The sequence below is a fragment of the Vipera ursinii genome, assembly GCF_947247035.1.
Source record: "Vipera ursinii genome assembly, chromosome: 2".
Taxonomy (NCBI): domain Eukaryota; kingdom Metazoa; phylum Chordata; class Lepidosauria; order Squamata; family Viperidae; genus Vipera; species Vipera ursinii.
Genome location: NC_139513.1, coordinates 241,797,888 through 241,824,087, shown reverse-complemented (window position 1 = coordinate 241,824,087; position 26,200 = coordinate 241,797,888). Strand labels below are relative to the sequence as shown.

The window sequence follows — 26,200 nt, the reverse complement described above, 5'->3', positions numbered from 1 at the left end:
TATGCCTTCCCAAGAATGCCAGTGGGGGTGGGGTTATGGCTTTCTCCTTGATAGTTCATTGATTAGAGCAGGGGTGTCACACTCAATTTCATTGAGGGCCGCATCAGCATTGCAGTTGCCCTCAGGGGGCCGGGTGGGTATGGCCAGGGTGGGTGTGGCCTACTGGGTGGGCGTGGCTAGAGTGTGTATGGCCTACTGGGTGGGCGTGGCCAGCTCTACATCATTTGCATCAAGGGTGCCTATGGGGGGCCTGGGCAGGAGTGGGACAGATCTGAGGGTCTCTGGCAAGAGGAGGGTCTCTGGGCCAGGGCCAAGGCAGTGGGGGCCGTTCCCTCACTGTTTCCAGGATGGCTTCGCGGGCCACATGAAACCACTTCACGGGCCGGATCCGGCCCCCGGGCCTTGTGTTTGACATGTCTGGATTAGAGTATTTCAGGGTAATACCCTGATCAAGGAACTACCAAGGAGAAAACCACATCCCCACCAACACTGTCAGGGCAAACTACTTTATTTAAACAGGATGCAAACACCAAACTCACCAGAACTAATTACGTACCTACCATAGCAGTAGAGGTTCTTGGGCAAACACCCCCCTAATGTTTCACCTGTTTACTTCAAATATGAGAGTGACATGAAGCAGAAGAATCATACTGGCTCGGACATGGCCCAGAGTAATAAGGTCTATGTCAGATATTAGGGAACTAGCAGTTTATTCCACTGGAATATAACATACATGGATGAGCCAGGGAACCTGGAATTGATTGAACTCTACTACAACAGTAGTCCTAATAATGTATATATGATACGTATGAAAGAACTATGGATGGATAGAAGATTTGCATCCACACGAATTGAGAAACAGCTAGTTACCCAATGTTTCAAAATTGTGAAGAAGATGCTTGAGAAACACCATCTACACATTAAATCCCAGACTCAAGAATACCTTGAAAGACACCTGAATATGCAGCCAACACCTGAAGCTGGAACATCACTGCCACACCCCTCCATTACAGAGCACAACAGCTCATGTGAGGCTTAAGATGATGGACAAACTACCTACAGTCAACCCTCAAGACCAGTTGCCAAGACTTGTGGAGAAGTACCATCAGATAATATACCAAAAGATGCCAAGAGAACCCTCACAGCTATCCCTACTACCGCCATAACTGAAACCATTGCACTGCTGTAATCCTGGAGATGTTTGGCTGCACAATCAAGAGTATCAAAGACTCATAGCACTGGCTACCAGGCTAAGATACACTAAAGAAACAGATGCCAAGAAATAAATGTCCTGTTCTCCAAAGAATCATCCAACAGCAGAGCAACAACATAATAACAGCAGAGCCACCATAATTGGAACTGAATAGTACTGAAAGAATATATAGGAGAAAGAGAAGACACATAACACCAGTGCAAAGTGGCTGCAGGATGTGAGAGCACGCCACAACAATCTCCCAGAACAGGAACCAGTTACCATCACAGTAACAAACATCCCATAGTGACTAAGTACAGGTAGTCTTCAACTTATGACCACAATGGAACCCCAAGTTTCTGTTGCCATTTGTTAAGTGAGCTTTGCCCCATTTTATGATCTTTCTTGCCACCATTTTTAAGTGAATCATTCCAGTCATTAAATTAATAATATGGTAGTTAAGTGAATCTGGCTTCCCCATTGACTTTGCTTGTTAGAAAGTTGCAAAAGGGGATCACGTGCAACTGCCAAAAATATGAGTCAGTAGTCAAGCATCTGAATTTTTAATCACATGACCATGAGAATGCTGCAATGGTCAGAAGTGTAAAAAACGGTTGTAAGTCACTTTTTTCAGGGCTATTGTAACTTTGAATGGTCACTAAATGAACTATTGTAAGTCAAGGACTACCTGTAAATGAAGAGCTGGCCCAGGTATGATGCATACCTACTAGCTAAAGAAACTAACAACATTGCATTAATGTTTAGCAGTACAGATGAATCAGTTGCTAGCAACTAGCTACTAGCCAGACTGGCTACCACAAGGAAGAACAGTTTTAATCATGAAAGACTCCCACAAGGGAACAGCTCCAGCCAACTACCAGCCAATAACCTGCCTTCCCATAACATGGAAAGTTTTCTGTCAGCTAGATAATCAGAAGGACGATGTGGATATAGGTTCAAGAGTAGAATTACCTTCTCTACATGCCTCTTGTTGCGGGTGAAGAAGGAAAGTGCAAAACTTGGGTTGAAACTAAACATTAAGAAAACCAAGATCATGGCATCTGGCCCTCTCAATTCCTGGCAAATAGATGGGGAAGAAATGGAGGTAGTGACAGATTTTATTTTCCTGGGCTCCAAGATCACTGCAGATGGGGACTGTAGCCAAGAAATTAAAAGACGCTTGCTCCTGGGGAGGAAAGCCATGGCAAATCTAGACAGCACACTAAAAAGCAGAGACATCACCCTGTCAACAAAAGTGCATATAGTCAAGGCTATGGTCTTCCCAGTTGCAATGTATGGCAGTGAAAGTTGGACCATATAAAAGGCTGAGCGCCAAAGAATTGAGGCCTTTGAACTCTGGTGCTGGAGAAGACTCCTGCGAGTCCCTTGGACTGCAAGGCGATCAAACCGGTCAGTCCTAGAGGAGATCAACCCTGACTGTTCTTTAGAAGGCCAGATCCTGAAGCTAAAACTCAAATACTTTGGCCACCTAATGAGAAGGAAGGACTCACTGGAGAAGAACTTAATGCTGGGAAAGATTGAGGGCAATAGAAGAAAGGGACGACAGAGAATGAGGTGGCTGGATGGAGTCAATGAAGCAGTAGGCATGAGCCTAGATGGACTCCAGAAGATGGTAGAGGACAGGAAGGCCTGGAGGAACATTGTCCATAGGGTCGCGATGGGTCAGACATGACTTCGCAACTAACAACAACAACAACATGAATGATATCAATCCAAATGAGCTTGCTAAATGAGCTGGGCAGCAGCCCGGGATCAGCATTTTGAGCGCAATTTCTGAGTGCAACTCAGCTGATCCTGGGCTCCTGCCCACTAGTGGTATGCGAGCACCTGGCTGGTGGTACATGGTGTCGCCTTCCTCCCCCCACCTTTTCCTCCCCCCCATGCTCCGCTTCTTCCCAGCTGATCCCGGGCTGCTGCCCAGCTCATTTAGCAAACAGCCTCTTTTCTGCAAGCGAGCCAGGCAGGAGCCTGGGATCAGCTGAGTTGCGCTTAGAAATCACGCTCAGAAATGCTGATGCTGGGCTGCTGCCCAGCTCATTTAGCAAGCAGCCTCTTTTCCGCAAGCGAGCTGCCCAGCTGATACCTAAGATGTCGATGTTCAGTCTTGTCATCTCTTGTTTGACCACGTCCAGCTTTCCTTGATTCATGGATCTTACATTCCAGGTTCCTATGGAGAAAAAATCTTTACAGCATCGGACTTTCCTTTCACCACCAGATACATCCACAGCTGAGCATCCTTTCGGCTTTGGCCCAGTCGCTTCATTCTTTCTGGCACTACTAATACTAGCCCTCTGGTCTTACCCAGTAGCATATTGGATGCCTTCCGACCTGAGGGGCTCATCTTCCAGCGTCATATCTTTTTTCCTTTTGGTACTGTCCATGGGGTTTTCATGGCAAAGATACTGGAGTGGGTTGCCATTTCCTTCTCCAGTGGATCACGTTTTGTCAGAACTCTCTGCTATGACCCGTCTGTCTTGGGTGGCCCTGCATGGCATAGCTCATAGCTTCATTGAATTCTGCAAGCCCCTTTGCCACGACAAGGGAGTAATCCATGAAGGGGAAAAACCTCTTTAATCCATTTCAAAAGGTTGTGATATTTTGAGGATACACTTTAATGCAGCAGTCTCAAATTCTGGTTTCTAATCACTTCATGAATGAAAGAGGGGAGATGCATTTTGCACCATTTAACGGTGCCAGAGGGCTTTCTCCTCTGAACAGGAAAAATAACTTTCTATAGAAAGCTTCATTTAATATAATGTTTTAATTCTATGTGAACTCTGTTATGATTGTATAAATGTTTTACATAAATTAACATAAATTAACAAAAGAAACATTTAACAATATCTCTGAAGTCTTTTGTTATTGCTTTATTTCAGTCAAGACATTTAAAGTACAATTAATGTTGGGACTTAGAATTTTTTAATGTTGAAAAGGGTCCTTCATACTTGAAAAGTTTGGGAAGCAGTGATCTGATTAAAAAAACCCCTTATTGTTTAGCAACATGCAGTTAGAAGTTTGCTTCATAATATTGATAGAATATCTGTGCTTATATCTGAGGTTTGTTTGTGCATGTGCAGTGACCCTCCAAACTTTGTGGGCTGATGGAAACACTTGGATGTTGAGAAAGCATTGTGGGCACTTTTTGCAAAATGCTTCCTCAGTCAAACCATTCATAAAAGGATTGTCATGATGAGAAACAGTTGCAAAGCACTGTTCTCCAAACAGATGCCAACTTTTTAGGTTATAAGGACAGAGTGGGATAGAACTAATATTTACAAAAGGACATTGCTATGTGTTTATCTATTGGCATGTAGATGTCTGAGAAAGAGAGGAACCTAGAATTAACAGAGGAGTTAGACTAAGTGAACATAATGATGCAAAAGACACTTAATAGAATTAAATGGACTTCTTTCTTTATTGCCAACATCTGCTTTGAACAACATAAATATAGACACTTCATGTGGAAAGCACCAGATGAACATCTTGTGAATCAAATAGACATTGCAAATCAAATACATACTGCAAAACAGCAGATTGAGAAGTGCAATCCGGGACATTTCCAGAACCAATTATAAAACCAACTATGGGTTATGAAGGTTCAAATATAGGGATTTCAACCCTTCAAACTAGGCCAGATCAGAAAAAGGACTCTACCTGAAATATTGAAATTGAGATCTATTGATATAGGCTATAATAACAGAATCTTGAGAATTGAACAATGTTTCTTCTTCCCTCCGTCTTATACGAAGAGAGTTAATATAGGGTAACTTTACATTTCTTTCTTGACTATTTTGTTTAATCAGCTTCAGTTCACGTATTGCTAGGGATTTTTCTTTCATACTTTCTCCAAGGTTATCCCAGCAGCTCTCTAATAAGGAGTTAAACATGAAAAATTAAAATGTTGAGGTCAGCAAGTTTATGAACCATGGAATACAGAATTTAAGGTAGAAGTTAAAAATAAATTTAATTCACCTAAATTGTCCAGATTAGTATAGAGTCCCCTGCTTAAGCAAGGGGTTACACTAGAAGACCTCCAAGGTCTATTCCAACTCTGTTATTCTTTATTCTGTGAGTGCTATTGGACAGGATAAAAGACACAGTAAAAAAGAAAAAAGAAAAAAAATCCAACATTTCAAAAAGGAAACTATCCAGCTTTCGTACACAACTAGCATGTTCACCAGGAAACCTGGAGGGTGGAAGTTTGGGACAGCAAGAAGTGCGTAGAAAAGTGAAAACAGAGTCCCAGTATTAACTGACCAAGGAAAATGAAAGGTATTTCAAGCAAAACATTTAAAAAAGGAGAATACAAGAAGAAAAATAAAAGGAGAAATATTTTCAAAAAGCTCAGAAAAATCACAGGAAAATGTAGGGTTTAGATGGTAATATCCAAGAATAATTATGGAAGAAAGGAGGGAAAATAATTAAAGGAATATAGAAAAATGTGCTTAAACTTTTAACTTTGGATGATAAAATGACAGTTCTTGTAAACAGAGAATATATTCAGACATCACCTCTATTACAAAATGAGGTACAATTAATCCAATTGTGACATAATAAACGAAAGATAATAGATAAAATACTAGTATACTGTTAATATAGCAGTATAATAACCTGTTAAAGTACTTGTGGTTCTGAGTTAACCAATAGAAAACATCCCTGCATGACCTAGAGATCAGTCAAATTCAGTGTATATCCATCCCACAGTGAAGAAAAAAGTGCAGGAGAATGTGCAAATTGCCCAAATTACTCCAAAATTTGCTTAAAGTCTTGCAAAGATGTCAGCCCTATATAAAGAGAGAAATATGAAATAAATGGGCAAATTCAGTAAAGTAGGGATAGCTCACGTGAGATATCTAATGAGAACAAAAGAATGAAAAAGAGTTAGAATAAATGAAATATGGAGTTTTTTCTTTGATTCATTGACCACAGCAAAACCTTAGATCGAGGTTTTCAAACTATTTTGTGGAATTCTAAGGTTCCTCAAGAACTTGATGAGGTTCCATGAGCATCTAAGAGCAAACAAATAAATTACATGAACATAACCAATTTTTTTCCCACAAGAAAAGCCTTATCTTTTCATCAGAGTTTCTGGGATTATTATACCAACAATTTCCATGGGCTAAAAATATTTAAAGACCCCTGATCTAGATCATGAGAGAATATGGAATATGTTAAGGTGAATTATCAAAACACCTGATAATTCTTTTGGAACTCTTTATAGTAAATAAAGCTTAGCACAATATGTGAACAGCCTATGTTTGATCTATGGCTTACTTTTGATCATTTACCTATATAGGCTTTTTTTTTAACCAAAGTCAGCATTAACTGTTGTCCCCAGATTAATGTTTGTGGCATTTACACCACAACTATGTGAGTGCTATATTGTATATTTTTTATTTCTTTGTATGTTATTCTTTAAAAAGTTAGGATTATATACTGTAAGAATTCAAACTTTTTTTCAGGAATATGTGGGGTCTGGCAATAATTGGATTGTCACTGCTATGCCATTAGAGTTAATAAATAGAAACATTATTTTTCATGTTATAATTCAAGTATCTGTGTTGTGGTCATATTCCCCTGACACACACACATACAAATTATTTGATCAGAACAATAAAAATGTTGGACAACAAAATTACATTTCAGTAATATAGGATATAACCACCAATTTAATGTTACATCAACTTCTAATAACATAACATGTAATGTTATTTATCCTGGACATAATATTTATTCCTTGTTACAGCAGATCTAATTCTGCAGTAATTTGTTAGGACACTAACAAATTACTATAGAACAGCTGCCACAAAAATTTTAGCTACATTGTATGTGATGTTAGGTTTGTTGTCTGATAAAAGAATAAAATGTATTGTATTGTATTGTATTGTATTGTATTGTGTTGTGTTGTGTTGTATTGTATTATACTATATTATACTATATTATATTATCTATCATTTATATCATATCATATTATACTATACTATACTATACTATACTATACTATACTATACTATACTATACTATACTATACTATACTATAGATGGGCTTATACATGATTATCTATGGGAAATACAGGTACTTTTAAAAATTACTATAGTATATACTTGTGGATCAGCCCTTCTGCAGATAAGCAGAATCCAGTTTTGGGGATGTATTTCAGCTTATCCAAGAGTTTGTTATGTAATATTGACTCTTTTTCTACTCCTGCAATTCCAATCTAGATGTTGTGTATGCAGTTTATGTGCATAATGATGCTTAAAAAGGAAGGGTATCACACATTGCTCTAGAACTTAATACCTCTGTTTCTCCTCATATGCATTATATAAAAGGCATTCAGATGTACTGTGTTTCCCAACTATTCATAAGAATATGGTTATTTAAAAAGGATTGGACCTGAATCTTATGTTCTGAAGGTAATAGCCCCCCCTCCAAAAAAAAAGACTTATTAGTATTAACTGACTGGACCAGCCAACACCAAGTCCTAGATCTCACGAGAGCTTAAACTGCTTGATTGGTTGATTTACACTACATTAAGATATTGTATTAAGATATTAAGATATTGCTGATATAGATGGAATTGTTCCTTCCTTCCTTCCTTCCTTCCTTCCTTCCTTCCTTCCTCCCTCCCTTCCTTCCTTCCTTCCTTCCTTCCTTCCTTCTGTACTAGACTAGAATAGCAGCAATTTTGCCCATTCTGTATAAGTACAGATACTATAATATTTGTAGAAAGATTAGCCTAACAATGCTAGATTACATGGGTGACATCCCGAAAGGAATTATTGAATTTATCAGACATTTGACACTGTTTAAAAGTGAATCCAATGATAACTTCATGAACAGCAGATTGTATCAGAAAAGAAAGAAACCTTATTTTGATGCTTAATCCATGAGAATTTGGTTTATTTTCCTTTATAAGATAATAGCATGCCAGAGAGCATTTCTGTATTTTGGCTATTTTTAAGACATACCACTTTAAAAATATAAACTATGTAAACAGTAAAAATCAAAATCCATAATCAATGCAACAGTGATCTAAGAGTTCTGCAATTTATCCATTACTCATATTCAGTCAGCCACAATGCTTGCTTGGATGTTTAATATAATATTCCTAGAAGCACCAGAAAATTACACTGCAATTTAGATGGATTCACTTTTTATGTTTTTATAAAGCAAACAAGCCAGAAAGCATTTTGCCATTTGGATGTTCTTCTCATTTATCTCTTTGATCACATTGGGCTTATCTAGGAAATGTGAGCACCTCCTTTGGCTTTGTTTGATTTCGAAATCTGCTGTGGGAAATTTACATTGCAATGGATTAGTCTTTGTAGATTATAGTCAGTTGACTTAGTGTGGTTGAATTTCATGCAGACTTGCTTTCTTTCTGAAAGATGAATCCTTATGTCTAAAAGCAAAACTTTGAGCTGTATCCAACTGTGTTTGCCCATCAGCAAAATGGACACATACACTGTATAATAAAGCAATGGATCATATATTATTCCATTAAAATGAGGCAGTTTCTTTACTTGTAGCATGACTTGATTTTAGTTAGATGTAATTCTTAATTCTTATTTTTCAGTACTCAGTAACCTCCTTCAAGACTATCCCAGAATTACGTAGGAAGTGTGATTCGCAGAATGAAGACAGAACAGGTATGCTACTTTTTGGAAACTTCAGTTTTACAGTTGTTAGAGAGCAGGGTGGTTTCCTCCCCTTCCCCTCACCCTAACAGTCTCCTTACAGCTCATTTTGTGTGACAACTTTCCATAACAATGGGTTCCTTCCTTGCTACCATCCAACCCCAATCCTAACCTCAGTTTTTCCCTCGATATTTTTTTAAGATGTTAGATCATTAGCAACGGCACCAACAAAAAGTTCCATAAAAGGATTTGGTGCTAGACAGCAAAACACAGAATTTAATCTCAGCAACTCCAAACCACAGTATATGCAACAATTTACAGAAAAACCCGAGAAACCATTAGTGACAAGACATAATGATGCAGGCGCCAATGAAAAAATGTTGGATACATTTACTGCACAGATGGTCATGACCAGTTTGAAGCATAATGTTTTGCCAAATTCTGAAACTCTATCAAGAATGCTACAAGATAGAATCTACTCTGAAGCATGCTGTAACAGTTAAGATGAAAGCAAAGTTTTTGAGTTTAATAGTGTAAACTAAATGAAGAGTCATGGACTAAGATGAGAAACAGCTGGAGACCTCCCCCCCCCAACAAAAAGTACATTCAGTGTTGTTTTTCAGTTTGTAAATCGGATTAAGCTCTTTTGTTTCTTTCTTCAACGAGAAGCAAATTCTGTGGATGAGAGCAGCATATCTGCACGGCGCTTTGAAAACCTAATTATGCGTAAATCAAATGGTGGTTTCATTAATATTTTAGAATGTGAAGTGCCCATAGTAGTGATTTGAAACTTCAGTTTGTGTTAGGCTTTTGAGAGTATTTTATTTCTGTACCAACTTTCATATAACAGAAAATTGCCAACAATTGTAACTACAGCATTCTTCTATTGAATTCTTTTGTTACAGCCATTAATGACTAAATTGCCCATCCCTTTATAGTCTCACACAAGGGAATAACAAAAACCAATACCTTCCTCTTTCCTTATGTTGTTGTTAAATCTCCCTACCCTTATATAACTATAGTGATGAAATCAGTTTAAACTGCTTTTCTTTAAAAAAAAGTGTAAATGCTTGTTGTATGGATGTGTCTGTATGAGTTTGGTGTGTGTGTGTGTGTGTGTGTGTGTGTGTGTATGAAGTCCAGTGTGGTATAGCGGTTAAATTTTTGGACTAGGAGCAGGGGCGGGGGGGGGAATCCCTTAGGGAAGGAAACTGGGTGACTTTGGGCTAGTCAATTTATTTTAGTCCCAGTCTGGAAAGTCCAAAAAGATTGATTTAGCAACCTGATCAGAGTGGTAGTTTACTGTCCATAACTTGCAATAGCAACAGCACTTAGGCTTATATGCCGCTTCATAGTACTTTACAGCCCTCTCTAAGCAGTTTACAGAGTCAGCCTATTGCCCCCAACAATATGGGTCCTCATTTCACCAACCTCAGAAGGATGGAAGTCTGGGTCAGCCTTGAGGCAGTGAGACTTGAACTGCCAAACTGCTGACAGCCAGGAGTCAGCAGAAGTAGCCTGCAGTACTGGATTCTAACCACTGCTCCACCCTGGCTCATGAATGAATAGGTCTTAATCCACTTCAGCCAGTGGATTTACTTGGGGTGTTGATGATCATAATTAGGGTATAAACATGTGAGTATGAATGTTCGCAGCTTTTCCATACCTAAAATTAACCCTTTTAATCAAAAGCATATATTATGCAGCATGGAATTGCTAAAAACTTACAATTTCCATTCAGAAGGTAATTTCTTTTACACTGTTTGCTTCTTTATAAGGAATCATGAAACATTTCCATCTCAAATTGCTTCTCAGCCCAAGGGCCAATAAAAGAGAGGGGGATTGATTCTTACTAAACAAAATTCTGATTTTCAGGTCAGTATTGATATAAATATATTGATTTGGCGGGTCGAATCCCGAGTGCCACGTAACAGAGTGAGCGCCTGTTACTCGTCCCAGCTTCTGCCAACCTAGCAGTTCGAAAGCACGTAAAAATGCAAGTAGAAAAATAGGGACCACTACGGTGGGAAGGTAACAGCGTTCCGTGCGCCTTTGGCGTCTAGTCATGCCGGCCACATGACCACGGAGACGTCCTCGGACAAGCACTGGCTCTTTGGCTTTGAAACGGAGATGAGCACCGGCCCCTAGAGTCGGAAACGACTAGCACGCATGTGCGGGGGAACCTTTACCTTTACCTTTACCTTTATTGATATAAATATATAAATAATACACATAAACCACCTTTACTTTTTTATTTATATCTTGTCTTTCATTCAGTATCTTAACCCATCATTTCCTCTTCACATTTTCCCCCCAAAAGCCACCCTTTGAGGTAGGTTGGACTGAGATAAAAACCAGACCCACATCATTTAGTGAGCTTCCTTGGACTTGAACCCAGGTCTTCCCAGCACTGTTCCAGAATTTGAAACACCATACGACCCTGACTTCAATACCTAGCAGTCGACAAACGTTGTTTCTATTGGTCTTGTCTTTATTCTTGCATCCTCCAGATGTATCAAACTTGCCTCTATATATTCCTGAGAAGTCCTCCCAACTACAACCTCTTCTTTTTATGGAATCTATGTTTAGCAGCCTTTCACAGTCCAGGCACTGCTTTATTGTGGGTTATTAAGAATGTTGGGACGCGGTGGCTCAGTGGGTTAGGATGCCGAACTTGTCAATCAGAAGGTCGGCAGTTTGGCGGGTTGAATCCTGAGTGCCGCGTAACAGAGTGAGCGCCTGTTACTTGTCCCATCTTCTGCCAACCTAGCAGTTCGAAAGCACATAAAAATGCAAGTAGAAAAATAGGGACCACTACGGTGGGAAGGTAACAGCGTTCCGTGTGCCTTTGGTGTCTAGTCATGCCAGCCACATGACCACGGAGACGTCCTTGGACAAGCGCTGACTCTTTGGCTTTGAAACGGAGATGAGCACCAGCCCCTAGAGTTGGAAACGACTAGCAGGCATGTGTGGGGGAACTTTTACCTTTACCTTACCTTTAAGAATGTTGGTCTGTCAGAAGTAGAATCACAATTTGCCTTCTCTTATCCAGTTGAGAAAGAATAATTGAAGAAAGTATACAGTAAAGAGAAAGAGAAAATAACACATTATAAGTATACAGATATTTTGAGTTCTGTAAAGACAGAATCAGCCAATGGCTTCTTCTGCATGTCAAATCCAGAACAACCCAGTGTCAACGCTGCTAACATCGCTAACATCGCATGTTCTTGCTTGACAAGAGATGCAGAAGCAGCTATTTCATATGTTAAACTTGTGTATTGCTTTAAGAGATAGGGTTAAGGCTAGGAGGAGGGAGGAGGAAGATTGTACCTCAAGGCCATATGAAATTAAAGAAGATAAGAACTTGGTGGGTTGTCTAACAGAAGGGAAACTGATTCTTTAAATTAATTGGAGAATATGATTAATGACAAAATTAGAAAGGTGGAGAATTGTGTTTAATATACTGTGCAAGGGGGCGGAGATTTCAGATTCCAGCTTCCTTTGAGCAAGCATTTGCTGGTGTATTAGGCTAAATAAAGGACTTTTAAGGTAAACAATGCCTCAGAGTCACTTGAAAAGGCCATACCTCGGAAACCTGGCATCCAGCTTCTCTCCAGCCTCAGCAGCAACTCCTTGCTTTCTTTGGTATGGAAAGACAGTTGAAAGGGTTTTCTTTTCTATTTTTTAATCAGTCATGTCATGGTTTGTCACGACTTAAAAGAACTGTTATTCATACAAACTATATGTTAAATAAGCCAATTTCAAAACATGATTTATAAGATGATTAGCTATGCTAAATTGCAATTAAGCTAGTGTATAAGCAAAAATTTCCAGTCTTTTCATATCAGTCCAAGAGGGGATATTTCAAAAGTATGGGAGGCAGTTGCTCCTTACCAGCATCTGAGACATTTTTGCCAATTAAGACAGAAACTGAAACAGTTTCAGTGATACTTCCAATAATTGAAGTATATATATGATCAGTCTCTGTTTATTAGGAGCAAGGCTAACCATTAACCATTCTGATAACTTGATAAACCATTTAACCATTCTGATAACTTGATAAAACATTTTGCATTTTTTGTTCCAATTATGCACAAAGACATTTGGTAGGTTATGTTACTTTGGATATATCTCCGTGTGCAAAGGTATTAGTTTCCATTCTGTCTAGCCTGCAATTGTGCATATCTCACTGTGAGTAGTAAGTTTAACCATCTTTATTATCACTGCAAGTGCGGGCTGATTGCCCTCCAGGAAAAAAAGATGAAGAAGCTAGAGGCAGTATTGTATACACCTAGTCTGGTTCCCATGCAGCCACAGTACCTTTCAATTAGATTATATCTGAACATGTTAAGGCATCACCAGAGGGGATACTGAGGCTCTCAGCCCATGGAAAGTCAGATACTGAGCCTTCTCAGGGACACTCACAGAATAATCCCCCCTTCCAGAGTTATTCTTATTATAGATCAGGGTCATGTTTTATATTTCTAGTTCATAATTTATATATTCAAAGTTCAAAAGATGCTTATTTTCAATTTCTTCAAGATTTTATACATACACACACACATACTTACACATACATACATAAATGCTAGTTTTTTTCAAAATAATAATTTGCTTTGCAGGAGTTCAGCAGGAAATTGCAGATTAAGAATTCCAAAAGACTAGTTGTTTCCTTCTAGATTTTGCTTCTTGAAAGGCTAACAACTGTACTTGCAAAATTTTCATAGACAATATGGCCAAATTTATGGCTGAGGAAGGATCAGCTTTATGTTAGCAGTCCAAGCAAATAGAGATACAAAATCGTTTTTTTAAAATTTTGAAAAGCCATGTGTGTCTTTTAAGAAGTGTACAATAAATAGACATTCATAAAGTGAAGCTTTCTTTGTTATAGAGTCAGCAGGCAGAAAGAAAAAGGAGAGAATACACATTTATTTACTGTGAGTTACTGACTTCTGATGGCTGCCTGCACTACCCCCTGAACTTTTCTTGATGAGGTTTTTCAGAAGTGATTTACCATTGCCTCCTTCCTGGAGCTGAGAGTGACTGGCCCAAGGACACTCAGCTGGTGGAATGGAACAACTGGCAACTACCACCTCACCACAGTCACCTTGCCACAGTCACCTTGGTCACGGCCACTTTGCTGCAGGACACCCTGCCCCAGCTAACTTGCCATAGGGAAAACTCACCCTGACCTTGGGCTTTCTGCTCTGGTTTCCAAAGCCAGCCTGGCTTAAGGGAGGCGAAAGTTCCTGCCAGCCTGCATCCCTTCTCTAAAGCAGGGCTTTTCAACCGGTGGTACGCGTACCACTGGTGGTACGCAAGCATGTGGCTGGTGGTACATGGCGCCACCTTCCCCCCGCCTCCCCCCCTCCGCCTGCCCCTCCTTCGCTCCTTCCCAGCACTTGCTGCTGGAAAATAAGCTGCTTGGTGGCGGCCTACCCTGCAGGAACCCTACTGAGGGTGTGTGAAGAGCGCAGGCGCAGAGCGAGGCCTCGCCCTCCCCAGGGACTCATTGTGCAGCAACCGGATTGAACTCTTCTCATGCGGGATCCATGTCATCCTTCCCCGCCTGTTCTTACTTCAGAAGCAAGTGGACAGAGCCATCCACTCCCTCAGCAGGTAAGCCCCCTCCTTCTTTCCCCCCTTCTCTCTCTGTCTCTGTTGCAGCCTCTTCCATCTTTTTTTCCTCTCCCCCCCGCGAGCATACCCCTCACGGCCCCATAATAATTTATGTCTGTGTGTGTGTGTGTGTGTGTGTGTGTGTGAGAGAGAGAGAGAGAGAGAGAGAGAGAGAGAGAGAGAGAGAGAGAGAGAGAGAGAGATCCCCGGCTACAATTCCTGTGCAAGATTCCTGTGCTTTTTGGGGTGGGGAGAGACGATTCCCAAGGCACCCGAAGTTAGAACAGAGCTCAATTGAAGCCCGTTTTGCAAAGGGGAAAAGCGAGAACTCTGTGTGTGTGTTTGTGTGTGAGAGAGAGAGAGAAAGGAGAGAAAGAGAGAGAGAGAATGTGTGTGTGTGTGTGTAAGAGAGAGAGAGAGAGTGTGTTAAGTATTGTGGGTAGACTGGTGAGACAGATGATGAGACGTCGAGGTTTCAACTGAGCTTTATTGTGGTTGAACTGAGGAGCCTTCACAACCTGGCTCCTTTAAATACTGTTGCCAACAAACCAATAACCAATCCACATCCCTAAATGGTCCCGCCAGAACGGGCGGTCCAATGAGACGGGAGTTAGGATGCCACCTGTTGTTGCTGGGCACCTCACAGCTGATCTTCAGCTGGCTGTCATCATAACTAAGCTTTAATTCATCTTAATATATAAGAGAGAGAGAGAGAGAGAGACAGAGAGAGACAGAGAGAGAGAGAGAGACAGAGAGAGAGAGAGAGAGAGACAGAGAGAGAGAGAGAGAGAGAGAGAGAGAGAGAGAGAGAGAGAGAGAGAGAGAGAGAGAGAGAGAGAGAGAGAGATCCCCGCCTGCAATTCCTGTGCAAGATTTCCTGCTTGCAAAAGGAAGGGACAAAGAGGGAAGGAAGGAAAGAAAGGGAGGAAGAAATGAGGAAAGCCCAGATGCTGGGCAAGCCAAGGAAAGTGTGTGTGTGTGTGTGTGTGTGTGTGTGTGTGTGTGTAAGAGAGAGAGAGAGAGAGAGATCCCTGGCTGCAATTCCTGTGCAAGATTTCCTGCTTGCAAAAGGAAGGGACAAAGAGGGAGGGAAGAAAGGAAGGAAGAAAGGGACAATGGGAGACAAGGAGGGAAGGACTGCACCCACCCCAGTCCCATCACCCTCCACCAGAGAACCATGGATTCCCCCCCCCCACAAGCACCCTGCAACCTGAGGGAGGGAGAGAGGGACAATGGAAGGGAGGGAGGGAAGGAGGAAGGGACAAAGAAGGAGGGAAGAAAGGAAGAAAGGAAGGGACAATGGGAGAGAGGGAGGGCACCCACCCCCCTCCACCAGAGTTCCATGGATTCCCCCCCCACAAGCACCCTGCAACCTGAGTGATGAGCTCCCCTCCAGCCATTGACTTCCTTTATCAAAAAGTTGCAAAAGGTGATCACATGACTCTGGGACACTGTGACTGTCATAAGTATGAATCAGTTGCCAAACATCCGAATGTAAATCACATGACCCCGGGGATGCTGCAACAGTCATCAGTGTGAAAAATGGTCATAAATCACTTTTTTCAGTGCCGTCGTAACTTCGAACAGTCACTAAGCGAATTGTTGTAAGTCGAGGACTACCTGTACTTTATCATATTTTTTTTAGTCAAGTTCTTGACACCTTTCTGGGCGACTGGTGTTACTCGGATGTTTCCATATCCTAAAAGTGGTACAATGGGTGAAAAGGTTGAAAAGCCCTGCTCTAAAGGCTTCCTCACCTCACTTTCTAGCATTCCCCCACCCATGAAAGGTGGACTAAGTGGTAGTCATTGTTCTGCACGTATGCACATATACACACACATACATCATTCCGAGCTTGAGGACTTTCATCTGCATCCAAACTTGGGGAGAAAGACCTCTCCTTCAGCATGCTGGTGGCTCCTGGGCGGGGAAAGAAGCAAGCAGGGTCAGTGACACGGTGACATGGTCATTCCCAACAGCAAAAGGTGGGCTAAGCAGGAGTCATTGTTCCGGGCTGGATTCTTAAGTGGGAAGAGCCTTTGCGGCATTGTTGGGAGAGAGTCCTGTCACCATTCCTGCTTGCCCCTCTCCCCACCTTTTGTGTGGGGTGCTGGAAAGTGAGCTGAGGAAGCCTTTGGAAGAGTATGGGCTGGTGGGAACTTTTACCTCCCTTAAGCTAGGCCAGCTTTGGAAACCAGAGTGGAAAGACCAGGGTTGCAAGTTTGTCAGGACGAGACATCTCACAGTAAGGTGGGCATGGTGAAGTGGCCGCAACTAGGTGACGGCAGCAAGGTGGCTGCAGCAAGTTGTCCTAGACCCCCTCAGCTGGCTTTGGGCCTTAAAGCAAGACTACAGCTCATAGTCTCCCAGTTTCTTGCCTGATGCCTTAACCACTATACCAAACTGGCTCTCAGGTGATACATACGACCTATGAAAGTAGACAGTACTTTAGGCAAAAAAAAAGTTAAAGTAATGTCTGTGAGTAGTTATTTAGAACCTTAAATCAATGCTAACCAATGTCTTATTTATAGACAAATTTTTGAAAGGAAGTAAAGAGTTTTTGAATGAATGAATAAAATACTACGCTCTTCATTCTAAGCTATAATACATTTGGGTTTGAATCTAGTCACAGTGGTTTATAAACCATAGTTTATGGCTAGGTATATTGGGGGGAAAAACAGGCAGTGTAACGAACCCTAGCTTGGGTCTGTGAAGCTCTTAGTATGAAAGAGAGCAGTAATAACTCAAAAAGTAAAGTCTCCTTCTCTGAAATGCTTCTCTTCCCAAAGGCATTTTAACTGGCTTTTTTGTCAATTCAGCATTCTTTCTTATATTACATAATCATAAAATTTGCTGGATTAATTATCAATTGTCATTGATTGTTGCTGACAGGACTTGTCATTGTGTTATTTCACATAGATTTTAGCTTTAGCATAAATTATTACTCTATATTTTAATTATATTTCTACTCAAACTCAGTTATTGTTTTTTTTCTCTATAAACCTGCACAAAATTTACCTGCTGACTGAGAATAATATTTCATCTATCTGATAAATAAGACCCTAGTCTACATAACCATAACTTATGATTTATCAAATGTGGCAGTATGTAAGAAGTATAAATTTGCTTTTTAAGGCAAGTTACCGTCATTCTCAATAGCCAGGTTCAGAAAATAAGACAAGATAATTATGTATAATGAATTCAACACCCTTTCTATAGTGAAAGAAAAGAAACCTAAATACAGAAAATAATATAATTGAATATATTGTATAGACTTTAGAATTAGCCTAAAATCAATGAAACTAGATAATCATGATAAAAGTCCCATTCCATATTTGCAAATTTAAGTCCCTTTTCAATGGTCTAAATCAAAGTTCACGATCTGGAATTAATAGACAAATACATTCTGCAGAATTCATCTACAAGTTACTATAAATTTTGTCCAGGAAAAATAAAAAAAGGATGAATTTTCTTTTTTAATTTCATGGTTGTGGGAGGTTCTTTTTTTACAATTTCCTAAGAGTATGGTCATTCTCGGTATAAATTCCACAGGCTATCTAACCCTAGAACTTTTTTTGATTAGATATTTTAAAAAATGAAATATTAATTTTATCTTTAAAGGTGATGAAGAATTAATTTCAAACTAACAAATATTGATGCCTTGTCATGTCTATTTGCATAGATCCGTATGTCAAAGAAAGTGTTTTCAACAGTGTTGAATAGAATTCATTTTTGCAAAGCTTAAGAGGTTTTTGTCAGAAAAGAACAGCTGGGAAACATGTGGTATCCATTGCCTCTATCACTTGGAAAAAATTTCACATGTAAATAAAGCCTTCATAAAAGTGTTGCCTTTTGAACCCAAGATTGTACACAATATACAAATAATATCTAAAATGAATGGGATTTAGTAAAACTCTTAAGTCGCATCTTGTTGATAGAGTAATAAATACTATCAAGTGATATCATTGTAAAGGCTTTTGGAGCCATAATAATAAGTCTAATCAGATTCTGGTTTTAAGTATGTAGTTTTTTTTACTGTTTGCTCTGCAATTCCAATTGCTTCTTCAAAAATTATGTTTCTCAGAGATTCTGCACATGAGTGTAAAAGAATTGCAAATGGAGCATTACTGTGCTAGTCCTGCATGTTAAATATGACTTATAAAATGAAGTACACAATTTTCTCAATTTTCATTTCTAACTACACCACTTTCAGCGTTAATATAAATGTTGCTATGATAGAATCTACTGATTTAAACATTTTATCCTAAGGCTGTTAAAAAAAACTGTAATGTCTTCTACTATCACATGCCCCCATATAAATTGGTATCTGAATCCCTTCCTTTCTTTTCAAACTATCACAATTATGTTCCAGGAAAAAAGGAAGAAAATTAGGAGTAGTTCAACTTCCAATGTATATTTTTTGTTTTCTATTTTATTCAAGTCTAAATGCTCTTCTTTTGTCAGAGAAATTAAAGTATTAACGTTAATACTTCCTTTGCAATTTAGCCCTAATTCTTGCTTACAAACATATATGTATAAAGATAAGTAGATAAAGATAGTTAAGAAAACCTTTCCACAGTATTTTGCTTAAGGATAACTCTTATTTTCTGGAGTTTTTGTTCAAGGTTTGCAGGATAATAAAGCATGAGCAACAACATGATGGAAGAGGATTCATTCTAAATTGTCTTTGTATCTTCTAGTGTCTACCACAAACTGGAGCTCAGGAGTTTCAACGCTCCTTGGAAATACCCAAAAGCCAACGGGCATTGCAGACATGTATAGCAAATTCAGACCAGTAAAGAGGGTTTCACCACTTAAGCACCAACCAGAAAGCTCTGAAAACAATGAAAGTGATGACCAAAAGAATCAGAAGGTGGACTGCAAGAAAAGCAATGATCCTCCATCCATGACTCAGAATGGTGATCAAACTCCAGGTAATGGCGAAAGCCTAAAATCTAAATGTGTTGAACCTGGAGTTTTGCTTGGTGAGCTGGAGCACTATGACTTGGACATGGATGAAATCTTGGATGTGCCTTATATTAAGTCGAACCAGCAGCTTGCTGCTTTTACAAAGGCAGCTCCTGAGAAACGGATTTTGAATGTGTATTCCACACTGAATGGTCTTAGCAGCAAGTCCAGTCCTGTAGGGAACCCTGAAAAGGCCCCCACAGGAACAACACAGTTCTGTGTTCTCTCCCCTGTGAAAGGCTCTCAGTTGAAAAAAGCACAGTCCATTGTCGCTGATCAGCATAAGCAATTAGTGGAAGAACGTGAATTTCCACAGCCACTCGTTAAAAGTGGCTCAGTCCATGAACCTGAAGCCCAGAGCAAGGGCTTCCTCAGTAGGACTTCTGCTGATAAAATGGAGAAGTCTGTGTCCCACTGCCAGTTAAGGACTTTTCATCTGCAAAGTACCGAAAGCAAGCATGACAAACTGAGCAGTAATGTGAACTGGAACAGTTCCGGAAATTCGGAAGAAAATAATGAGGATGTGAAAAAAACTAAGAGCATCTTAAATATTGTGAAAGAGGGACAAATTTCACTTCTGGTAAGTTTTTAAAATAATTCATAAGGCACTCAAGACACAATTCAAAAATATACATTTTCCCTCCTTGCATACAAATGATTTGTAATCCACGAAATATACATGGGTTGTAGCCTGCAGTGAAAATATCTTTTGAAAGGTTTATTGACCAAATATATATATACTACCTTTTGTAATTTACATAACTCTGTTTTTCAGATTGGTACAGTTTCAGTTGTTTAGTTACTAACAGAATGAGTTCAATTTCTATTTAGAAGCCAGTGATAGCAACAGAGAGTCTCCTGTTTTGTTCTAATTATTATTCAGGAGTGCTTATCCCAGCTTACTGTAACAGCTTTCATGAACAGGAGTTCACACAGAAACCCCCATTGTCCTCTAACCCATGCAGAGAGTTCCTGCTTTATGATCAGACATGAAAAAAGGCATTTCCAAAATAACAGTACTCAAGTGAATAAGGCTGATATAAGGAAAACAAGTTTTATGTGCACTGTTCACTTTATACACGGTTTTAATTTGACTTCCCTAGACAATGTTTTCAAAAACAGTACAGTGGTTAATTAGATTCAGCATAAAAAAATACATACTATCTTATTTATGAGACTGCAATTGTAAAAGCTGTGTGTTATTTTCTTCTCTGTATTGTTTGATTCAGCTTGTCTGAATACCTAAAAATATTGAGTGTCACTATGGGCTGATCCTAACCATATCTTTTCAATTGAACCCCTGGAATTCAGTGGAGCTGAGTCCAAAATCAGTATATTTTACATCCGAAAGTTGTCAGTTATTTAAATGTTCTTAATTACTGTCACTTTTGGCTTTTCTCTTTCCATTTATTTATTCAGCCATTTAGTGTTTTTTGCAGGGGGGCGATTCTCTTTATAATAATATCAGTTGTGATACCTTAATTCACTGCTGTGCTTACCCTGTTGGGGTAAGCTGATGTTTTTGTGTCGTATTATTACTGAAAAACTGAAGATGATGTTAATCCTAAAACAGTAATAGTGTCACTAAATTCTAATGCAACTGGCAAAAATGCAGGATAGATGTTACAATCACAGAATGGAATAAGCTTGTGCATTTATTTTTGCTTGATCTCATGAAATATAGACGCAAAATAAATTCACAGAATGTAGTGTTATGTTGTTCTAAATGAATCCCTTCGGAACAAGGGACTATTGTATTACAGTAGATCAATATTTATCCTTGCCTAGACCAGCTCTGCCTTCAAAAAATGACTGGCATTACACAATTAATTTTCAGTCTTATGCCTCACCAGCCAGGAAGGAAACACTGTTTTTTTAATCCTCTAGGGCATTCCAATTATTTTCTGTCATTTATTTGAAGAGTTATAGATGGTTATATGTGGACACATGATATTGGACATTGAGTCCCAAGCTCTAATTCACTATTTCCAATCTTTTGATGATGCATTTTTTAACAATGTTCATATAAAGCTAGTTCCATTGATTCTTTAGATACTTAGACATTACTGTTACCTAAACAGTTAATTATTCCGATATACATGAGACTGCCTTATAAAAGCTGTAACACTGTAGCAATTTATGCTGAACTAAATATTTCTAATATTGTCTGCTACAAAGGGAGAAATCAATACAGAGAGCCTTTAATTATTTTTGAAGCCAGGGTTAAAAGAACCTATGTATAAGAAAAAATTAAATAAACAGTTTTAGCCATATTGATCTATCTGGAAAAAAATATACCCGTTGGATTAACTTTCTTTATTAGAATCACTCAAAACAATACATAAATGTGTGAAAGCTTTCTGGTTTCTCAGAATGCTTTATTAGGTCAGGTGTTTTAAAAAGCTAAAGGTGGGAAAGAAGCCAGTTAGGAAGTTTGAACTTCAGATTCAGTTTCAATATGATGGTTGTTGATTAAATGCATTTGTTAACAGTAGTTGCAATAAATGTTAGGCTTCATATAATATTAGAAATAATATCTTACATCATGAAGAGTTATGGAGAATTCAAAAATGTTCTGCCTGCTTTGTTGTCATTTTGTTGCTCCTAAAAAGGATATTGTGCAGATGGGGTTTGGATTTTGTTCCTGAAGGACAAGTAATGCTTAAATGTATATAAGATAAACAGTAAGATTAGGGTGGAGAAGAGAAAATGCTATAAATGGAGAATATACCATTTGGTCTTTTCCAAGCTTGGCAGCTCACATTAAGTCTTTTGGAAGATTTAAATCTGGAAAATTAGGGCATCTTTTGTTTCATTTACTAAACTTATAACCCACTGTAGTCAAATGACTATCAGCAGCTCCCAAATTATATAATAAGTAGAAATAACTTGAATTTTAGTGATGAGAAAAAGTACAAAAAGTATTAAAAATGGTTTAATACAATAGATCAAGAATATACCCTCAGAAATAATTTGGTTTTCAATAATGTCATAAAATTCAGCAAGAAGGGGATAAGTCTAAGGCAGGGATCTTCAAACTTGGCCCTTTTATGATTTGTGGTCTTCAACTCCCAGAATTCCTCAGCCAGGCTGAGCAATTCTGCCTGGCTGAGCAATTCTGGGAGTTGAAGTCCACAAGTCATAAAAGGACCAAGTTTGAAGACCTCTGGTCTAAGGGAAGACCATTCAAGAACATGGAAAAAGCAGCTCAAGCCTCCCCCACATCCTGGGACATATGGTGTATATAAATAAAATGACAATTATACAGATAATTATAATTATAATTATACAGATAATTAATTATAATTATACTGTATAATTATAATTATACAGATAATACAAATCAGTTTTCCAATCCATGCACAGGTAGTCCTCGACTTACAACCAAAATTGACCCCAGGATTTATGTGGCTAAGTGGGACATTTGTTAAGTCAGTTTTGCCTCATTTTATGGCTTTTCTTGCAGATGTTAAGTGAATCAGTGCAGTTGTTAAATTAGTAACACAGTTGTGAAGTGAATCTGGCTTCCCCATTGACTTTGCTTGTCAGAAGGTCACAAAAGATGATCACATGACCCTGGGACATTGCAACCATCATAAATATGAGTCAGTTGTCAAGCATCCAAATGTAAATCACGTGACCATGGGGATTCTGCAAGGGTCATAAGTGTGAAAATGGTCATAAGTCAGTTTTTTCAATGCTGTTGTAATTTTGAATGGTCACTAAATGAACTGCTGTATGTCAAGGACTAGCCGTATAGTGTATTGTCCTTAAAATCCTTACTGGACCATGCAGCCAAAACTCAGCAAAGCCATGATGAATTTCCTACTGATTTTTTGTGGAAAGAAAACATGATATATTAAACCTTAGATGGGTTTAGACCTAGATAATTTTTTCTTTAAAAAAAGCTTTCAAAGTGAAAAGAGCCTAAGGGTCCTACTCCTTCTTCATGTATAATATGATATAATATTATATCACAACCCTGCAACTTTTGAACACCAATGGGAAAAAAGGTAGAAATTTTCCAAAGTATGGTTTTTGGTCATTTAAAATTGTCCATTCCTGGTCTGGCTCTCAAGAATAACTTCTAGAAATTAAAAAATGATGTATTTAAATTTCACAAATGACTTATTGTTCAATTACATAGAGATAGTTCTTGACTTACACTGCTCACTTAGCAACTGTTTGCACATCTAGCAGACCTAGCTGGGGGCACTTATAGCTCAGATTTAAAGTTACAGGGGTTGAGACCCCCCCTCACATTCGCGTGACTGTAATCCAAGGGTTTAGCAACTGGGCCACATTTACAGCTAATTGCAAGGTCCCAAAATTACATGACTGCAGTTTGTAATGGTTTTGCCCAAAAGACAGCATTTACGTCCGGGTTTTGGCAAAACCATACCCATAGCAAACAGTCAGCTCACATAACAGCCATAGTGTTCCCCTAATGACCCTGGTGATTTGCTTAACAACAGCTGCACAAAAGGTCATAAAAATGGGTCATTTGTATGACCAACCCATTTTATGACTGTCATAAGTTCTGACCATGGTGGACAAGCTTATGTATCTACCTGTATAAAAACATCCAAAAAACATAATCTGTATTTTCTAATATAACAAATTTAGGAGCAACTAAGAAAGCTAACCTTGAATTAACACTTCCAGTTTTTATCTTTTTGCACAGCCCCACCTTGCAGCAGACAATCTGGACAAAATCCACGATGAAAGTGGCAACAATCTTTTACATGTTGCAGCATCAAGAGGGCATGCTGAGTGCTTACAGCATCTTACTTCTCTAATGGGTGAAGACTGCCTGAATGAGCGGAACAATGAGCAGCTAACTCCAGCAGGCTTAGCAATAAAGGTAATATAAAGTTCTATGATATTTAAGGGACAGGCTGCCCATTTGTCAATAGACATTTGCTCAAACATAATCATGTGGGCCACATTATTGAATGAATCATAAGAATGAAATGAAAAACTAGTGTGAACATAAAGATCTTCACTTATAATATACCAGATATAATTGTGCTTTAAAAAAGGGAAGTGTGGAAAATTGGAAAATATCACACAATATCAAGATCTGAAAACAGAAATTGAAAGATTATGGCATAAACTGGCCATAGTGCTCCCAGTAATGATTGACACTTAGTAAAATCTTGGATGGCACTTAGAAAATCTGTACATTGACAAAATTCCCATCTCTCAATTTCAAAAGATCACATTGCTTAGATTCCCATATATACTACATTAATACATTATGTCATCCTAGGTTGTTGGGAAGAATGAGTATAAAGGCCAATGTTTGCTAAAGAACTGGCAGCTGTGATTTCACACTGTTGTGAAGAGATAGTAATAATAAGTTAAGTTGAAGATCTGTCTTATATTCATACCTTTCTTGATTAGGAATTCATTTATCCCAGGCCAGTTCCTGGGTGAAAATTTAAATTTTTAAAGTCTTTCTAAATGCCAATTGAAAATTTATTGAAAAATCATTCCAAAGGACAGGCATATCTAGAAAAAAGGCATACCTTTTGAATAGCCCTATTTTAAAGAAGGGATTCGAAATCTGCCTGCCTTTTAGAATGGGTGGGGCCAATAGATATCCTTGGATAGAAGTGGTCCCACAAAAAAATCTAGTTGTATACCGTATCGGACTATTTTAGATGATTACCAGTACCTTGAGCGGCACACAGAAATTAATGGAGAATCTGAAGTGGCTGGACAGACCACTCAAGACAGCTGGTAACTTCAACAGGTTTATTTAGAACAGAGCAACAGATAACAGAGACGTTCGGCTTTTTATAGTCTGTAACCGGTCGTCTGGTCCAATCAGCGGCCGGTCTTTTCCCGCTTTGCTTTCCGCTCCAATCAGCTTCGCGAAACGTCTGACAGCTCGGTTCCTCGTGGCTGGGCGGCTTGTGTTGCTTTGACAGCTGAGAGCTGTCAACCGGTTGCGCCTGCGTATAGTCGGGAGTTTTGACAGCTGTCAAAACTCCCGCGTGTTCGGCTGTCAAACACTTTACCTCACGTTATAGTTTTAGAGAATTAGAGTTAATACATTAAATGGAACTATTTACATATAATACACCCCTTACCCTTCCCCCGGATCGTTTTCACCCCCGTGTGTTTGTTGCTGCCTCCCCATTCATAGTCCTGTAGGTAGGCAGGTGCTTTCTTCGTTCGGCTGGATCGCCGAGGGGGTATCTCATTTTCAGGCTCCCCTTCCTCCTGCGGTAGTTGTGGTCTAGCCTCGTCGGAAGTTGGGGGCGGGTCGTCTGGCATGAAGGGGGGTATAAAGGGTTGGTGGGTTGGTGGGGGTGTGTTTTGTGGTTTGCGGTTCCGTAGCTGATCAACGTGTCGCCGCAGTTGTCCTTGTGTGTCTGAATGAATTAAGTATGAGATGGGTCCTGTTTGTTTTATTATGACCCCTTGTATCCATTTTTGGTTGCCGGTGTAACTCCTGGCCCAGATGGTTTGGCCCGGTGAAAAGGTTCGTGGTGATGGTGTTGGTGGTTCTTGGTCATTTGATGTTCTATCTGGGTGCAATCGATCTAACCTTGTTATTAGCCTCCTGCCCCACCGTAGCTCCGCTGGTGTTTTCCCTGTGGTGGTGCCAGGTGTTGTGTGTTGGGCCAGGAGGAATTGGCTGAGTCGCTGGTGCCAGTTTCCTTTTATAAATTTTTAAGTGCCTCTTTGCTGGACCTTACCATTATTTCTGCCATGCCATTAGTCGATGGGTGGAATGGCGCTGACGTCACC

General features: G+C 39.4%; 1 protein-coding gene across 1 annotated transcript in view; it reads left to right on the top strand.

Annotated features, from left to right (window-relative positions):
* SNCAIP (synuclein alpha interacting protein) overlaps positions 1–26,200 on the top strand; it is a 124,633-nt gene that overhangs the window by 64,753 nt on the left and 33,680 nt on the right. Inside the window, exons 3-5 of the mRNA XM_083356252.1 lie at positions 8,791–8,863; positions 19,171–20,018; positions 24,123–24,302. Of these exons, the coding sequence (XP_083212378.1) occupies positions 8,791–8,863; positions 19,171–20,018; positions 24,123–24,302 (1,101 nt within the window). The remainder of the gene's footprint in view (positions 1–8,790; positions 8,864–19,170; positions 20,019–24,122; positions 24,303–26,200) is intronic.